The sequence below is a fragment of the Pinus tabuliformis genome, chromosome J (genome assembly GCF_031772625.1).
Source record: "Pinus tabuliformis cultivar Carrire ecotype Pingquan chromosome J, CPIR1, whole genome shotgun sequence".
Classification (NCBI taxonomy): Eukaryota; Viridiplantae; Streptophyta; class Pinopsida; order Pinales; family Pinaceae; genus Pinus; species Pinus tabuliformis.
In genome coordinates this window covers 439,466,992-439,485,401 of record NC_142295.1, presented here as the reverse complement: position 1 = coordinate 439,485,401, position 18,410 = coordinate 439,466,992, and the positions used below count along the sequence as shown (strand labels likewise).

At 35.3% G+C, this 18,410-nt stretch overlaps 1 protein-coding gene across 1 annotated transcript; it reads right to left on the bottom strand.

Moving 5' to 3' along the window:
- Positions 1–561: 561 nt before the first annotated feature.
- LOC149227707 (double-stranded RNA-binding protein 5-like) lies at positions 562–1,158 on the bottom strand. Its single transcript, XM_089380578.1, has one exon. It carries the CDS (start codon positions 1,156–1,158, stop codon positions 562–564), a length of 597 nt encoding a protein of 198 aa, XP_089236704.1.
- Positions 1,159–18,410: the final 17,252 nt, after the last annotated feature.

Here is an 18,410-nt window from a genome sequence, read left to right as displayed (position 1 = left end):
ATAGCTGAAATTCTAAGGAGTTTGCTTTAAATAAGACGATCTAGATGAAGTATTTATGGACCCATCTACAACATTTCTCCAAATGATCAATTGGTAGCCTTGAATTACAACATTTTGATCTCTACTTGAAGTTTCAATGCCGTGAATCCATTCATCTTCATTTTGTTGGCGTTCCTCCAAAGGAATTGGAATATCCTGTCTTTCACTTCTAGTGATTGGAAACCTCACTGGAGGAGGCTGGAAGACATCTGTGATTGTAGTATTATTATTCATGAGATAGTTGGGCAAATGGAATATTTCAGTCTTATTGTTAAACACATTATAGGACTCCTTGGGGACTGGAGATGGCCATGTCAAAGTAATCCTGGGGCCTGCAGATTGCTATTGTTGTTGGGTTTTTTGAGGAAATATTGAACGTATGAATGAAAGGAATTTGGAAGTCGGAGGTGGAGCAGGGGGATGATGGGATTGAAATATCAACACTAATTCTAAGTGCACATACTGCTGAGAATATGCCGAAACAACAACACTTTTATCCCTTTGAGCAGGCAACTTCCTCCTCTACTGCTGGGAAACCCTACCTATCTCATCCTTACAAATATTTTCCAAAAATCTAACAATGGTAATCTGCTCTTGCTCTTCACTCTCCTCATTGTCACAGGAAGAAGAGAATAATCCACTTAACTGTGATAATTGCTTGAGGGGTGACCAGGAAGCGATTGCAATATTCTTCTTAGCTTGCTTCTTCATCTTAGCAGTCTCCCCATAGAATCTCAATCCAACAAGGTCTACACTGCATTTAAAAATAGGAAAATGACCAGACCATGAATGGGTTGTAGTATACACAGGAAGAATCAAACCCGCATTGTGGGCAGTCTCCTGCAACAAATTCTTGTACACTCCAGTCTCATCCAGGACTTTGGCAGCCAAAGACCTAGATGGTCCTCTCCTTGACAATGTAATGAGAGAAACCTTTGTAGCAAAATGTTCGACCTGTCTTAGAGTACTACAATAATTGAGACTTTCAAAGATCTCTCCATTAAAGTTCACAGTGGTTTTGAATCTCAGAGCATGGTCAGACCCTTCTTTGATACACCCATATGATGGAGGGTTAAAGAAGCTCCCCTGTGCCAACTCCTGAAGTTGATTCTTATACATCTCTTCAGTGATTTCTACAGCTCTAGGGTTTGAATCTCTGACTAAATCAACCCAAAAACCATCTAACATATCAAACATGCCATAGAGACAAAATATGCAGGGACTTCTGCTAATATTTATAGTGAATTTCAAAGATTTATGAACCAAGCGGATGCCTCCTCAGTGGTTTTACCCACCCATGCCCTCGTCATCATCACCCATTCCCCTTAAGGTGGATTCCACATGATTGAGCTCCTAGTTTGGTGCATATAAATAGCATTTTTATGCCTCATTATTAATAAATTGTACAAAGACTTGAAGAATTTTTTGAAGGCATTGAATTTGATAGAAAAGAAAATGAATTTACCTGAGGATCGATCGAGATTGAGTTGAGATGTTTGGCCATTATTCAACAGATGAACGGTTCCCCATGAGATTTCAAAAATTTTCATTGAAACTCAAGGATTCTACCAATGAAAGAATCAAAAAATGTTCTAAATCTTAAACACCTTACACAACATTTTATTGCCGATGATCCTGTCAACCCAAGGAGGAGGGGCTCTGCAATATTGTGTTAAATATTATAACTATTTTATTAATTAACAATAGTTTTTCTTAATATTTTAAAGTTTATGTTTAATAATAATTAACTATTTAATCTAATGGCATACCATTATTCAATCATCTAACAACATAATTATTATTAACTTAAGAAAAGACACATCGTAAAGGGTGAACATTCAAAATCTCAAGTTCAATCTCACATAAATAATATAGATTAGGTTACCTATAGTGTCCCTTCTTGGTGAGATATCAATGATGACACTTAGAGAGGGTGATTTTGAAGCGGTGACATAAAGATTATGCATGTTAGACTTGTGTATATGCTTGTATGCTATAGACCTGGTTTAGGTCACACAGCTGCTACGTGGTTATGATATTGATTTTGGTTAAGTGTATATTATTGATGTTTTCTCTTTGGTATCCTAGTTTGGACATAGGTGTATGACATGAATGATGATCTAGGATTGAGACACATAGATCCATGGATTATCATAGTTATGTGGAACATATGGTTAATTATGATTTATGGATGATATATGATTTGTATGATTATATGTGCGTAATCTTGTACTAAGAAGGATGTGGCAGGGGACCTGGTTATTTACAAACAAGGATGCTCAAATTATAAAGGAATGTTGAACTCATGATACATGATTTGTATGATTATATATGCTTAATATTGTATTGAGAAAGATGTGGCAGGGGACATAGTTATTTGCAAAAATGGATGCTCAAATTATAAATGACTGTGGAAGTCACGATACATAATTTTTATAATTATATATGCTTAATATTATATTGAGCAGGGTGTGACAGGGGATGTGGTTATTTTCAAACAAGGATGTTTAAATTATAAATGACTGTGGAAGTAATTTCCCCATAACCAAAATGACTGTGGAAGTCCTGCACAATCTTTGGTAAAATGTGAATAAATTAATTATGAAATTCAATTGATTCCTTTGATCTATGAGATTGTGATGTGTGCAGGTCTTGGAACAAGGCCTTACAATTGAACCAACAGATGGGTATGAGCTCACAATCAGTACCTTAAGGTGAAGTGCAAAGTTTCAAAGAAGAGTAGATGAGAAGCCAGGGAAATTAGGGCGTGAAGTCCTAAATCCATGAAAGATAAAGACGTGGAGTCTTAGATCTATAATAAAATGTTTAGGGTACAGAGTCCTTAATATTTAAAAAGATCAAGGTGTGGAATCTTGGATCTTTAGAGTAGATCAAGGTGCAAAGTCCTTAATCTACTAAGGCATGAAGATGTATGCAATAGGTATGTGGAATCCCTATTCTCCGGAAGAAAAATACCACTCATGGGCAGCACAGGGATGAATTTCCTTAATAAAATTCCATTTCTGACAATTATGGAGTGACTGTATAAAAGTAGAAAGTCATGTCTAGCATCTCAAGTATGACTTTCCAAAAATAGTAAATCACCTTCAATCAATGGGTAATCAAGTAAAGTTGAAGGAAAATCACTTAACTTATCATTAATCAATCCTAATAGTTCAATCTCGACTTAATCCTCAATATTATTAATATTATTATTATCTTTTATGAGACTATGATATTATTATTAAAAAGGAATTACAAGTCACCTTCATCTCCTCTCTCCTTGATGAATCTCATGGATCTATGTAAATATCTCTCTCTTTTAATAATACATTACACTCTCTTTTATGCACTCATCAAAGAATGACATATTCCTCTTACACTCATTAAAGACATGTCATAAAAGATTCCTCTTACGCTCTCTTTAATGCATAAGTTACACTCTCCTTAACTAAGGCATGCATACCTCTCCTTAATGGCATGAGTTACACTCCTCTAAATGGAATACAAGGCATGCATATTACTCCTCCTTTATGACAAGAATTTGTTGCTCCTCCTATATATATGTCTCATGTATTCTCACTTGGGAGGAGGTGCATTTTAATACCAAGAGTTGGAGAGACTTGAAGAGGATTGTGAGAGGGAGAGTCTTGCAGAGTAGCTAAATGTTGAAATGAATCTGAAATTCCTAAACTAAATTACTAAGTAGTTCTACCTAGTGGAGTTGTCCATGAGCAGCATTGAGAGGAAGTGAACTTATCTTCCTTAGTTTGCCTTGTATATCTCTCTATTGCTATATTTTGGTATTGTTTGTGTGAATAGAGAATAGGATTGTTGTTACTTTTATTATCTAAACCTTTCATAAAAAAAAGGGTTGTTGGAAACAATTTTACAATGACTTTCTGTAGGATTTTGTGCAAGTTAGCATAATAAGTTTTGTTTGAGCTGCATGTGTTCATGGATGCATTCTTGTGCTTCAATGACTGTAGAAAACAACTACTTGTGCCCAATTTATGCAGTTTCATTGCTTTACATGGCACTTTTTGAAGAATAACATGCTTCTGAATTGGTAACAGTAGTTGCTTTTGTTGCAACATTCTTTATATAATTCTGATGATCACAACATTTCCTTATAATTGGGATTGAGAATTTTTAATTGAGGAATTTGGAAATGTTGTTGGGTTAATATATTTTGTGATTCCATTTCATAAACATAACATATTTATTAGATTTACTGATGAAGAGAGACATATTCTTCACTCAATTACCTTGCTATAGGTAGGCTAATACTCATACAGTTATATGTGATTTTTGTAAAATAAGTATAATACTTTTGTGGTTATGATATCAAGAGTCAATAAATGAAGCTAATTTAGCATAATCTAAGAAATCAAATAAGTTGATCTAGCTTAATGTTCACACATGGAATTATGGTAGAATTTATTTCCACTCTTACTTAGAGTTCATGTATAAGTATGAAAAGAGCACATGCTATCATCTTTTAAACTTGAGATGAAATGTGTTTTGGAATTGGTCTTAAGGGAAAGTTATCCCTGACTTCTTATGTGATATTCTTATATAGAAATAGATGAAGGAACTTGATCTTCATGATAACCAAGTTACTCATATTATAAGTTTAATTTTTTTTAGTATTACTGATTAATGTGACCTCTACATCTCTATATTATTGATGGTTGGTAAGGTGGGACCTTACATATGGTATCAGAGCCAAGTTAAAACACTAGGGCGTAAAGGTCCAACATGCTTGCTTGTAGGTTGATGCATGAATGTTGATTTTGTAGGCATGTGAAATTATTGTGTATGTTGACTTGGAAACATATTGGTTGCGTAAAAGATATTATTAATAGTGTGTCATTTAGAAACTCATGAAAGAAAAAGAATGCCTTCTCATATTCCTTTATATTTTTCTGTTAAGACAAATTATTAGAAATATGATAAAGGACTTAAATACATGTTGGGAAAGGATGTTTTTGAGAAGTTAGGGTTAAACCCAAGCATGTGAATGACTTGATTTTCAATGGTTAAGTGAGATATGTGGAGTGCATGCATGGTTTCATATATGTTTAATGCATCATTAGCAATGTGATATGGGCCTACTAGCAATCTTTACTAGCTAAAATTGTATTTACCAAGAAAAATATTGGCCTAATCTAAACTATAGTATGATGAACTTGGTGTGTATGCTTTGGGAATGTGTAACAAGTGTAAGGCTGTTGAGATTCAATTAACATGATGATTTAGTTCATCATGTTAACTTTGACTCTTTCCTTATCCACACTAATGGAAACTTAACAAAAGTTACCTTGAAGGATGTCACTTTTAACTGTGAATGTAGATTCACGATTAATGTATGTGCATTAATTTGATGTGTTAAAATATGATTTGGGAATAAATTCTTAATGATTAAGAATGGAATTCCTATGATTTCCTTGACATGATTTTGTGTAGTTTGAGTTGAAATTATGCATCAAATAACTTTAAATTACTCAAATACTAGGTTTTGGTATGACCTTTCTAATAAACAAGAGGCTCAAATGACTGGTGCATGAAGGGTTGTGAAAGCCATTTTAAGGAACACTTGAAGGTTATGTTTTCCTCAAGTTATGTATGGGTGTGGAATCCATACTAGCATATATCTATGAGCTAATGTATGGGTGTGGAATCCATACTAGCATATATCTATCAGGTAAGGTATGGGTGTGGAATCCATACCAACATATATCTATGAGCTAAGTAATTCTTCTGGTTAGAATGAACAAATTATTTTGATAAAATCTCATAGACATGATTAAGGAGGATTGATTTTGTAATTAAAGTTAAATGGATAGAGGTTCGTAACATGAATTTTCTTGAGATTTAAATCCATTATTTTCATTTTATTTCAAATGAAGATACTAAGATTGGTATAGTGAACACCATTAGGTGGTTTAGAATGTTTGGAATAACTGATTTTGATATATGGAGTCAAGTGTGAACTAGGTATCTATCCTCTAGTATTGTAATTCTTTTGTATACGTTGGATTTATGTAAAACTAAATTGATTTTCAAATTCTTGAAATGTAGGAAAATATTATTGGGATAAGTTGATGAAATATATTTTCTATTGGCTTAAGACAAATTAGGTCAAGGAAATGCCATAATAGTCTCCTTAATGATTTTATCAATTGCATATTGGTGGAATTTGTATTTAACTAAATTAATTAGAGAAATTATGAGGATTGAACTCATGAACTGCTTTAAACTATTGTTAGTTAGGTGATCAAGTCAAAATTCATATTGTTGTCAACTTGATGAACTACTTTCTTGGAATTTGATTTACTTGTAAATTGTTAAGAGAATAACATGTTTAGAAGATAAACATTTTATGTGGTGAGAACTTTGTTTTATTTGAAAAGGTATGTGATTAATGAAAAACTTATTTGAGTTCTTGTTTTACAAGAATATGTTCTTGTGATATTTTTTTTAAGGAGAGTGAGATCACATTTTGATGAATTGGAATTATTGCATGATTTAGAAGCCTCAGATGATTGTATTGTATGTGGAATGGGAGAGATAGTTGGAATTAGTAATTTTTGCTTGGATGTATAGTTGTATAAGTAGTTATTAGTACTACAAAAGGTTGTATTCTTTTGAGAGGGTGGTAATTCTCCTAAAAACAAAAAATAGGGCTTAGCTTTAGGCTAGAAATTCCCTTGTGAGAGTCTAAATCTTTTTTAAATTCAACAATATTCTTATATTTTGAGAAATGTATGGTTTTCATAGCTTATTTTTGCGTATGTATTAATAGTAAGGAATAATACCTGAAAACAAATGAATTGATTAATTACTGAATAGAAATCATGAGTGATTTTATAGTTAGAAAAAAATTGACTTACAATTATCAAGGTAGATTCAATAATATAGATACCGTAATTGCATAATTATGAGAGTTGTTCTTTATTAGAATCCGCTTTCGAAAGGTACCATTAATTTGTTTTCGAAATGAAGATCTTGTAACAATCATTCATAGTTGATTCTCAAGTAAGAGAAGTGAATGATAATGAATATTAGGGTGACAAAGGAATGGTCTATAAGACATAAGTGGGTCAATGAGGATTGTATGGAACCATGGCTTGTTAGTTAAAAAAAGAGAGCATCTTGAACCTTAAAGTGTGATTTTTCCTAAAGAGTAAACATTTATAAAAACCTATAGGTAGATCCTAAAGATTTTGATTGCAAGGAAGTCTTATGGAATGAGAAAGGGAAACTTGGATTGCGAAGACATAAATCAAGTGGGATGTAAGAGTTGGTTTTATATATGACATCAGGTTTTGTTGTGTAGTTTCATTGACAATTGTATATGGATGATTTTATGCTTATTGTATGCAAATTTGATTGTGAGATGGGATGGACCATAATGGATGTTTATAAAATCAATGTGTGAGCTATTTATAGCTTGGCAAGCTCAACATACTATATAAACAAGTAGATGACACATGTAGAGTTCATGTAGAATATCAAAGTATTATAGATAACTTAAGTAGATGTAATATAAATTACATAAAATAATATTTTGATATGGTGTTATAAATGGTATGGCTGGTTTTGATATAGAAACCTTTGGCATTTTATATCAAAACATGTCTAATATGGCATGGATATATTTTCTACTTGATTAAGATTGGTATGTTTTGGTTTTCATGGAGTTGCTTCCAATTTAGCAAACATTAAACTATGAATTGACATGAAGAAAAAGATATCAAATACATAAAGTTAGCACCTTATCAATAGGAGAATTGAAAATAACTAAGTATCTTATGATTGTAGGAAAACTTCGGGCCAAGTTTAGCCCAAGAGGGGGAGTATGTAGTGTCCCTTCTTGGTGAGATATCATTGATGACACTTGGAGAGGGTGATTTTGAAGTAGTGATATACAAATTATGCATGTTAGACATATATATATGCTTGTATGCTATAGACCCGGTTTAGGTCACATGGTTGCTACGTGCTTATGATATTGATTTTGGTTAAGTGCATATTATTAATGTTTTCTCTGTGGTATCCTAGTTTGGACATAGGTGTATGACATGAATGATGATCTAGGATTAAGACACATAGATCCATGGATTGTCATATTTATGTGGAACATATGGTTAATTATGATCTATGGATGATATATGATTTGTATGATTATATATGCATAATCTTGTACTAAGCAGGATGTGGCAGGGGACTTGGTTATTTGCAAACAAGGATGCTCAAATTATAAATGACTGTGGAACTCATGATACATGATTTGTATGATTATATATGCTTAATATTGTATTGAGAAAGATGTGGCAGGGGACAGTTATTTGCAAAAAAGGATGCTCAAATTATAAATGACTGTGGAAGTCATGATACATAATTTTTATGATTATATATGCTTAATCTTGTATTGAGTAGGATGTGACAAGGGATGTGGTTATTTTCAAACAAGGATGTTCAAATTATAAATGACTGCGGAAGTCATTTCCCCATAACCAAAATGATTGTGGAATTCATGCACAATCTTTGGTAAAATGTGAATAAGTTAATTATGAAATTCAATTGATTCCTTTGATCTATGAGATTGTGATGTGTGCAGGTCTTGGAACAAGGCCTTACCAATGAACCATCAAATGAGTATGAGCTCACAATCAGTACCTTAAGGTGAAGCGCGGAGTTTCAAAGAAGAGTAGATGAGAAGCCATGGAAATTAGGGCGCGGAGTCCTAAATCCATGAAAGATAAAGACATGGAGTCTTGGATCTATAATAAAATGTTTAGGGCGCAGAGTCCTGAATATTTTAAAAGATCAAGGTGTGGAATCTTGGATCTTTAGAGGAGATCAGGGCGCGAAGTCCTTAATCTACTAAGGCATGGAGATGTATGCAATAGTTATGTGGAATCCCCATTCTCCGGAAGAAAAATACCACTCATGAGCAGCTAAGGGATGAACTTCCTTAATAAAATACCATTTCTGACAATTATGGAGTGACTTTCTAAAAATAGAAAGTCATGTCTAGCATCTCAAGTATGACTTTGCAAAAATAGTAAATCACCTTAAATCAATGGGTAATGGAGTAAAGTTGAAGGAAATCACTTAACTTATCATTAATCAATCCTAATAGTACAATCTCAACTTAATCCTCAATATTATTAATATTATTATAATCTTTTATTGGACTATGATATTATTATTAAAAAGGAATTACAAGTCACATTAATCTCCTCTCTCCTTGTTGACTCTCATGGATCTATGTAAATATCTATCTCTTTTAATAATACATTACGCTCTCTTTTATGCACTCATCAAAGAATGACATATTCATCTTACACTCGTTAAAGACATGTCATAAAAGATTCCTCTTATGCTCTCTTTAATGCATAAGTTACACTCTCCTTAACTAAGGCATGCATATCTCTCCTTAATGGCATGAGTTACACTCCTCTAAATGGAATACAAGGCATGAATATTACTCCTCCTTTATGACAAGAATTTTTTTCTCCTCCTATATATATGTCTCATGTATTCTCACTTGGGAGGAGGTGCATTGTAATACCAAGAGTTGGAGAGACTTGAAGAGGATTGTGAGAGGGAGAGTCTTGGAGAGTAGCCAAATGTTGTTGAAATGAATATGAAATTCCTAAACTAAATTACTAAGTAGTTATACCTGGTGGAGTTGTCCATGAGTCATATTGAGAGGAAGTGAAATTTATCTTCCTTAGTTTTCCTTGTATATCTCTCTACTACTATATTTTGGTATTGCTTGTGAGCTTATACAACTCGGGGGTTCTAGGGGGAGAAGTTCTTCCTGGATATGGTTGGGAGGAAAACCAGATGGTTCACAATGAGTTGGTAAGGATATTGGAGCCAGAGCATAATCTCATTGGAGCTGGAGCATATTCCCATCTTTTTGGAATTGTATAAATACACTGCTAAGTATGTTCATAAGCATTCTTGAAATTTTAGTTTATTATTAATTTAAAAGTGTTGTAGAACTTTAAAATTCATTGGAAATTGCTACTTGTGAATGTTTATGAGATATTTACAGAGTTAGTTATGAGCTAACCAATAATGAATGACAGTTGTAGTTGAGAATGTACATGCAGGGGAATTAAAACAATAATGTGTTGCCAAAGTTTTAAGTTCTTTTTATAATGAATTTTTGTCCATAGCAGGTTGCCATGAGTTGACTAAAATACCATATTATCATAAATTTGAGTTTTTTTTCTCCATTTACAATTGTAGATGAAGTTTGCACACTAAGTGTTTGACAAAAGTGATAAATGAGATAGTAGGAATGTTTTTGTTGTTGTTTTTGTTTTAATAAATCACATCTCTGGAAATTTAATAAATCACATCTTTAGAAATTTTTGTTGCGTTTCCGCTCAACATCAGTGAGTATCTGTGCCATTTGACCATTTAACCCCCAATTTGAATCCAAAAAAGTATTTTTAGGACCCACATCGAAAATCTGGGTGATTTTATAGATTATTGTTGTCAATTATATGCGTTTGTTTTTGAGTTTTTGATGAAAAACTAAGATTGTTTAGTCCCTGTTTTAAGATGCCAACATTTGAAGTTTAAATTTCTGAATTTTCTGAGTTTAATAGGTTGAAGAAGAATCTCAAATTCATTGTTGCTAAGTGTTTGGAAAAATGCCTCAATGGTTGTAGATTGCATGCTTGCAAAGTGTTTGTCAAAATGCCTCAATGGCTGTAGATTGTATGTTTGCAAAGTGCTTGTCAAAAGGCATGAATGGATGTAGTTTTTCTACATATAAATTGTTAGAATAAAAGTCCTACTTACTGTAGTTTTTATGTACTTGAAATTTATGAATAGACTATTTGATGGATGTAGCTTCCTATGTCTGCAAATTTTTGGTATGAACGTGAAATTTGTGAAGTGTGAATAGAGAATAGGATTGTTGTTACTTTTTTTTTAACACAGTCAGTTACTTTTTTTTTATATTGCAAAAAGGAAAGGGAGCTAGCTCCTTATACATTCAGAAAGAGAGTTGTTTCAAATGTAGTGCACAAAATGGGAGCATAGTCCCCACATCTACATTTGCAGCCTTGTTTTTGTAAACTTCAAAAACTAAAGTGGCATACTGCCTTACATACTGTCCTAGGAACAAACTAAATTTGCACTGCATTAAGAAGAGAAATTAAAACACAATCACCAGAATTGGTTAACTGATTCTTCCTGCTGGGGGCGACGCTTCTTGCTGTACCTAGAGGATGTTTCCCCTTGCTGACTTTGATTGAGAGTTTTTATGTACTCAACAACTTCTTCCAGATGTTTGCATTTGTCCTTTAGTTCTTCTATTTCAGCTCTTTGGAGATCAATGTCTCTTTGCTTGTAGACATTGGCAGTCTTCATCTCAGCTCTGAGGTCCTTCAATGCTTGGTTGAACCGTCCAATCATGAATCTATTGGCCTTGCAAGTTGGGCAGCTGTCATTCTTTTCTGCTCTCTCTAGAGGATTGCAAGCCATTTGGTTGCTCTGCTTTTCTGTGATGACTGTTGTTTTCTTGTTCCCAATATGAGCCCTGATGTTTGGATGACTTCTTCTTTTTCCTCTACTACTTTTGTCGTAGTTCTGAGTTGTGGGATAACTCTCCAAAGCTTCACTTGATCTCCTGCGCCTCTGTCTATGCTTTAAATTCCAAATCAGGTCTATTGGTTGTGAAGTGCTATCCAAGGGGAGAGAAAAGGTCAGAATTTGTAATAGGTAGTGAGAATGTGACTCCACAGAGGTAGAGATTTGTGGTCGCCACAGAGAGGAGATTGGGCTCTGGTTTCTTAGAGCGATAGAGTGAAGAGAGTGCTGATGTATGGGGCAGGGGAGGATAGGACGCTGAATGGGTAATTGAGCAGGGTTAACAACAGAGAGAGGCCACTGGAGAATACTTCTGAAAGCACGATTTAAGTAGCCAGGGAAGGGATGAAGGCGAGTACCTATGAAATTTACTCTCTTTGCTTCAAGCTGCTTGCGAAGGAGGACAATGCTCTGATCACAAAGAAAACCGAGACTGATTTCTGCATGAATTTGCTGAGAGTGCGAAGTCCCCAGCAGATGTCTGATGCTTCTGTGAAAACGAATGGAGAGGTCGGGGGAGGGGTGACGACGGGGACTGAAGAGCTTGAATCTGATGGCTTCAGGCTTACTGCGAGGATTGTTGACAGGGTGGCCTGAGAGATGGAGTTCAGTGCTTTCCAGGTGATGAAGTTTTGTGAGAGTTGCCCCCAATTTATTGGTCTCAGGGAGGAGAAGAGACCTACTACTGTAGGTGGCCATCGTGTTTCGAATAGCCTGGAAGCCTGCACAGATGTCCATTGAGACCTAACTTTTAGTTGCATAACAATTTTGACCCTGGAGTTTGTGATTGACAAGAAAAAAGCCATCTTCGCTCAAGAGTGAAGGACGACTGCAATCTTGATTCATCATGTGTTGAAGCTTTTTTGGGATTGTGAGGATCATATGATCTGAGAGAAGTAGATTGCACTTGAGAACCTCTGATAACAAATCTTCTTTGTATTCCTTATGTAATTTGCTTCTTGACTTGATGTTTTGATTCTCCTTTTTTATTTTTTTTTCCCTTCATAATTTTCCTTGTGGTATACTTCTTTTCTATATCTTCTTTCTCAGTCCTCATTCTGGGTATAGAAGTCATGGTATATTTTCTTCATAAACTTCATTGTTCTCTTTAGCAATCCCAACTGGTCTGTCAATTTCTTTGTTGGCATGGCTATCAACATCCTTATTTTGGTTTCTCAAGACATGCTTGATAGATATATTTCCCAGATTTTTTAAACTTGTTCTGATCCTTTGACATATTTTGTTGATGGCGGTGCTTTTGAAATCCTTTTCGGCTTCCATTGCTGCTATTATGATAGCCGAGTCTCCTATTATTATAGGGTCCTTTATCGCATTTTTGTTTAAAATCCTTGTGCCTAGGAGAAGGTTGTATGCTTCAGCCTTGTTGTTTGTCATTTCTCCAAGGGTCCATTCGTAAATTTTTTTTTTTTTTTCCACCCAGATCTATTATAACTCCAGCTGCCCCTACTTTACCTGGGTTATTTTTTGATGCTCCGTCAAAAAAAGAATGTATCTCTTCTGTTCTTTCATCCATTCTGCAAATTCTTTATCATCCAGTCTTAATTTCCACCTCTTGTTTGTGGAAAATTCTTTATTTTTTGTTGTAGCTTCTATTTTGTTTTCTAACATTGCTTTACTGTACCAATATTTTCTTCTTGTTGTAGGTTGTTCTTATCCATTTTTGATATTCCATTTGTGCTTATTATCTCTGAAACTTGGCTCCAAGTTTTTGAAAGGATCTTGCCTAAACTTGGTTTTTGTTCTTTGAAAATACATTTGTTTCGGGCTAACCATATTTGCCAGCACAAGATTGAAGGGAGACATTTCCATATCCTATTTATTGTTGCTTTTTTTTCTTTGTGTACGGGTAACTTTTGTCCCAATTTTTATGAAGAGTTGTCAACTGAGTTGATGGATTTATGTTTATTTCCAAAGGGCTTGTTGACTGTTTCCAGCACTCTCTCGCCACCATACAATTTATAAAAAGATGTTGGATTGTTTCTTCCTCCATTTGGCACATGACACATTTAGAGGGCCCTTGTATTCCTTTTTATTTTTTATTTTCAGAGGTAAGAATTTTACCTTTGAGGAGGGTCCATGTGAAGACTTTGATTTTGGGAAAACACTCTATTTTCCAAGCTGCCTTCCATAGATTCCAGTCATGTTGACTGTGATGTTTTTGGAGGAGGTTGTACCTAGATTTCACTGTGTAATCCCCTCCGTTTGGGTCCCAAACAAAATCATCCTGCTCCTCTTTGTTGATGGGTGCAGCCCCTGCAAGGTGAACTTTTAATATTTCCCACTGGATTTTTTGTCTTGTTGGGATTGCTAGTGTTTTCCATCTTAACCAATTATCCTGATCCCAATTAGAAATGGAGTATAGAGTGTTAAAACTTTTCTCTTCCATCCAGCTCTGAAGTCCTCTTAAGTTTTGCTGCTGATTTAGGGGATTTTTCCCCATTATTCTATCCTCCCAGATAGAAATTGTTTTGCCATTCCCTGGATTTTTAGAGATTTGATCTCTAATAAGAGGGATTATCTTTTTAACCAATTTCCATATTTGAGTGCATGGCCTATCTGGAATAATATCAGTGATCAACTTTGTTCTATGACAATTTAAATATTTCATTGTTAGAACTTTTTCCCACCAGTGGCCTTTTCCATTTATCATTCTCCAGATTATTTTTGTCCCTAGAGCAATATTCATTAATCCTGGTAGACGAATTGCTATGCCTCCTTTTTCATAGGGAAGAGTAACTTGCTCCCATCTAACTAAACTAAATTTTTTGTTTTCTTGATTTTCTCCTTGCCAGAGGAAGCTTCTAATTATCAATTCCATTTGCGCACTTTCCAGGGCCATAATTATTGCATATTGATAAATAGGCAAGGCCAATAGAAGTGCCTTAATCATTATCACTCTTCCTGCCAAATTGAGCCACATCACTCCCCAATTCTGAATTTTTTCCTTCATTCTTTCCACTTGCTTGTTCCAAACTTCTGATTTTACCGTTTCCTTTGCTAAGGGCAGCCCGAGATAAGTGAAATGGTTCCAATTTATTTGTATAGGTATTTCCAAAATTTGTGAAATATGTTGCATTATTTTTTTTGGGGTGTTCCAGCAATAAATTCTGCATTTGGTATTGTTTAAGATTCCTCCTGAGGCTAGGAGAAATTCATCCAATACTTTTTTAAATCGTCTCGCTATTATGCAGGATGCCTCGCCCATAAGAAGGGTATCATCTGCAAAAAGAGAGTGATTTATATCTTTGACCCCTCTCGATATCTGGATACCTGTTATTTTTTTCTCTTTTCTCTGATTTTCCAACAGTGCACTCAACGATTCTACCATAATGATGTAGAGGAAGGGAGAAAGTGGACAACCTTGCCTCAGCCCTCTTGTGCTTTGGAAAAATTTGCTGGGCCTTCCATTGATTAGAGGAGCTATCCAAGGAGTTGATATACATGTCTGGATAATCTCTATAAAATTTATTGAAAAGCCAAACTTTTTGAGAACTGCAGCAAGAAAGTTATGGTTAACTCTATCAAAAGCATTAGCCATATCTAACTTAACAATCATTCCTTTCTCCTTTCTTTGGATACTGCTATGAATGGCCTCTTGAACGATTATCACATTATTTGTGATTTGCCTCTTGGGGACAAATCCTCCTTGATTTTCTGATATAATTTCCGGAAGGAATTTTTTAATTCTATTTGCTAGAATTTTGGTGATTATCTTATAAGACGAATTGCAGAGGGAGATTGGTATGTATCTATTAAAATTTGTTGGATTGGGTTCTTTGGGAATGAGGGCTAGAAAGGAGGATTTTGTATTTCCTCCAATATTTTTTTTTGGAAAGCATTTTTGAGCATTCTCATAAGATCTTTTTTGATAGTTTCCCAGTGTTGTCTATAAAAGGCCATTGTAAACCTGTCTGGTCCTGGTGCCTTATTAGGATGAAGACTCCACACAGCTTCTCTGACTTCCTCCTCAGTGATTTCTTTGTTTAATTCCCTGTTTTGCTGATCACTTAATTTTTTTTTTATATGCTGCAAAATTTCTTCATTAACTGCCTGCTGATCACTTGTTGAAAGTAGTTCTTTGAAGTGCTTATGGGCTGCGTTTTTTTATTTCTTCAGCTCCTTTTATTTCTTGACCATCTACTTGAATCTGTTCAATCTGATTTCTTGACCTCCTTATTTTCATTGTATTATGAAAGAAAGTTGTATTTTTATCTCCTGATTTCAACTAGAGGCATCTGGATTTCAGTTTGCTTTCCTCTTCTTCTTTCCTATTTTGCTTGTATATTTCCAGAAAGATTTCCCTTTCTTGTAAGTAGTCTTGCTTACTTTCTTCCTTGCTCTCTTTTTCCTTGCAAATATTATCCATTTTTTTTGTAATTCAATTTTCCTAGCTTTATCACGAAGATCATTTTCTCTTGCCCAAGTTTTTAAGTGCAGCCTTAGGTTCTTTAGCTTAGTTTCCCAAACATACTAGGGAGACCATACGATACTTTTTTTCTAACTATCCTTGATTTGTTTGCCAAATTCTTCCTTGTTGTCCCAAATTGAATTATACCTGAAGGGGAGAGGTCCTTGGTTTTCCAGCTTACCTAAGGTTAACACCACCGACTTGTGGTCTGAAGCTGAATTGTGAACAATTTTGCTTTTCACAAGAGTATAAGTAGCTGCTATGCTTTCATGGATAAGGATTCTATCCAACCTTTCCTTTATGTTATTTTTCCCTATTCTCTTGTTGCTCCAGGTGTATTTTCCATTGCTTGGCAGAATGTCTATTAAGTTTTGTTCTTCTATTATTCCTTCAAGAGCTTCTCTTGACGGGTCAGTGTGGTATTTCCCGCCAAATTTTTCTTCTATATTCCTTATCAGATTTAAATCTCCTCCCAGGATTAATTTCCCGCTTTGTCTCTCTGTTATTTCTTCTTTAACCGACTTCCAACATTGTTCTTTTTCTCTGTAGTGGTTTGGGGAGTACACATTTATAATGCTATACTACTCCTTTGTATTGAGGTTTCTCAAATCTGTTCTAATCCAGTGGATGCTGATTTTTTGAGTTATTAGTTCCCATTTCCTTTTGTCCCAAATGGTGCAGATTCCTCCTGATGCTCCTGTCACTTCTAATGCTATTCCTTCATAATTTTTTAGTTTTTGAATCATTTTTTGATTTTCTTGCTTGTTTGTTTTGGTATCTTGGATCATGTATATGTCTGGCTGTTCCTTGGTTAAAATGTCTCTCGTTGCATTGACTTTGAAGATGGTGCCAAGGCTGCGACAATTCCAAGAGACCACTATCATTATTTACTGTTGTGTTGGTGTAGTCCTCCCTTTCCTCTTTGCTGAATTTTTTCATTACTTCCTGTTTTTTCCCAAGCAATGAATCCATTGGCTATTGTGTTCCTAGTGCCATTTCTTTAGCAACTGCCTCATCTCTAATTTCTTTATTAGATTTCCTTCCCACTTTTTTTTGCTGATCCCAGATTTGGGGGTTTAGAATGTGATCCACTGAGGGAGGAGGTGGAGAGGATATAGGATTGGGGGAGGATATGAGAGCTAAGGAGTTGGGATTAGAAGATGGGGATCTGGGAGAGGGTGGATCAAAAGAGTCTTCCAAAGGCTCAAAAGGATTCGAGGTTGTGTGAACAGGGGGAATAACCTTCGCTGGAGACTGAGAGGTTGTTTCGTTTGCTTCTTGGGGCTGAGAGGTGTTTGATATGGTTTGCTTATTGGTAGGTTTTTTCCTTTTTACTTGTTCCCATGTGTTTTCTTGTTCTTCTACATTTTCATGCTCTTTTTTTTTAAGACACCTATTAGCAAAATGACCATACTCATGACATACCTTGCATTTAAATGGTATCTTCTCGTAGTCCAGCTGCTGGATATGTGTCCACTGATCGACCTTGATCTTTATTGCCTCTGGGAGACCTTTCCCAAGATCTACTTCCACACATATTCTAGCACATGCATGCATGTTGTCTTTTGGTTCGCATTTGTCTATATATTTTCCCACTGCATTTCCTATAGCCTTTACTGATTCATCTCCCCAGCAGTGGAGAGGAAGATGCAGAAGCCTGACCCATACTGGAACTGCATTTGGAACATCCATCTCCAGATCAAAATCTAGCGTCCACCTATTCAGGTATAAACCTCTAGAGTCCATGAAGTAAGGTCCATTTCTAAATATCAGATCTCTATCTTCCTTTGTTTCAAAGAGAAAGGTGTAGTACCCCCTTCCACAGAATCGTATTGCTATCTTCCCCTGAGTGGTTGCATTCCAGTTTCTTTCCACCCATTTTTGAACTGATTTGGGTGAAGGCCATAGCCACATGAACTGTCCAACAAGTCTGCGTTCTGCCAGAGAAATGGTTGCTCTTCGTGGAAGTGTAGGTGGGAGAGAGATCTCTGGAATATTTTCAAGTTTCTTAACGAATTTATTGACTGATGGCCTGTTCCTTGGAGCTCCATTCTCAGCGATCAGAGATGCAAAAGCTTCTGTATTTTCTTCATTCCCTTGTTGTGTGGAAGAGTGAGGATCTCCCTCCTTAGAGGGATGCATGATCTGGTTGGCCTCAACAGCAGGAGGCTGTCGAGAGAGAGATCTGCAGGTGCAGTGGTGACTAGGTCAGGCGTAGGCTCAGGCTGTGCTGTTGCGCGCACGATGGAATTGTTGTTACTTTTATTATCTAAATCTTTCATTAAAAAAAGGGTTGTTGGAAACAATTTTACAATGA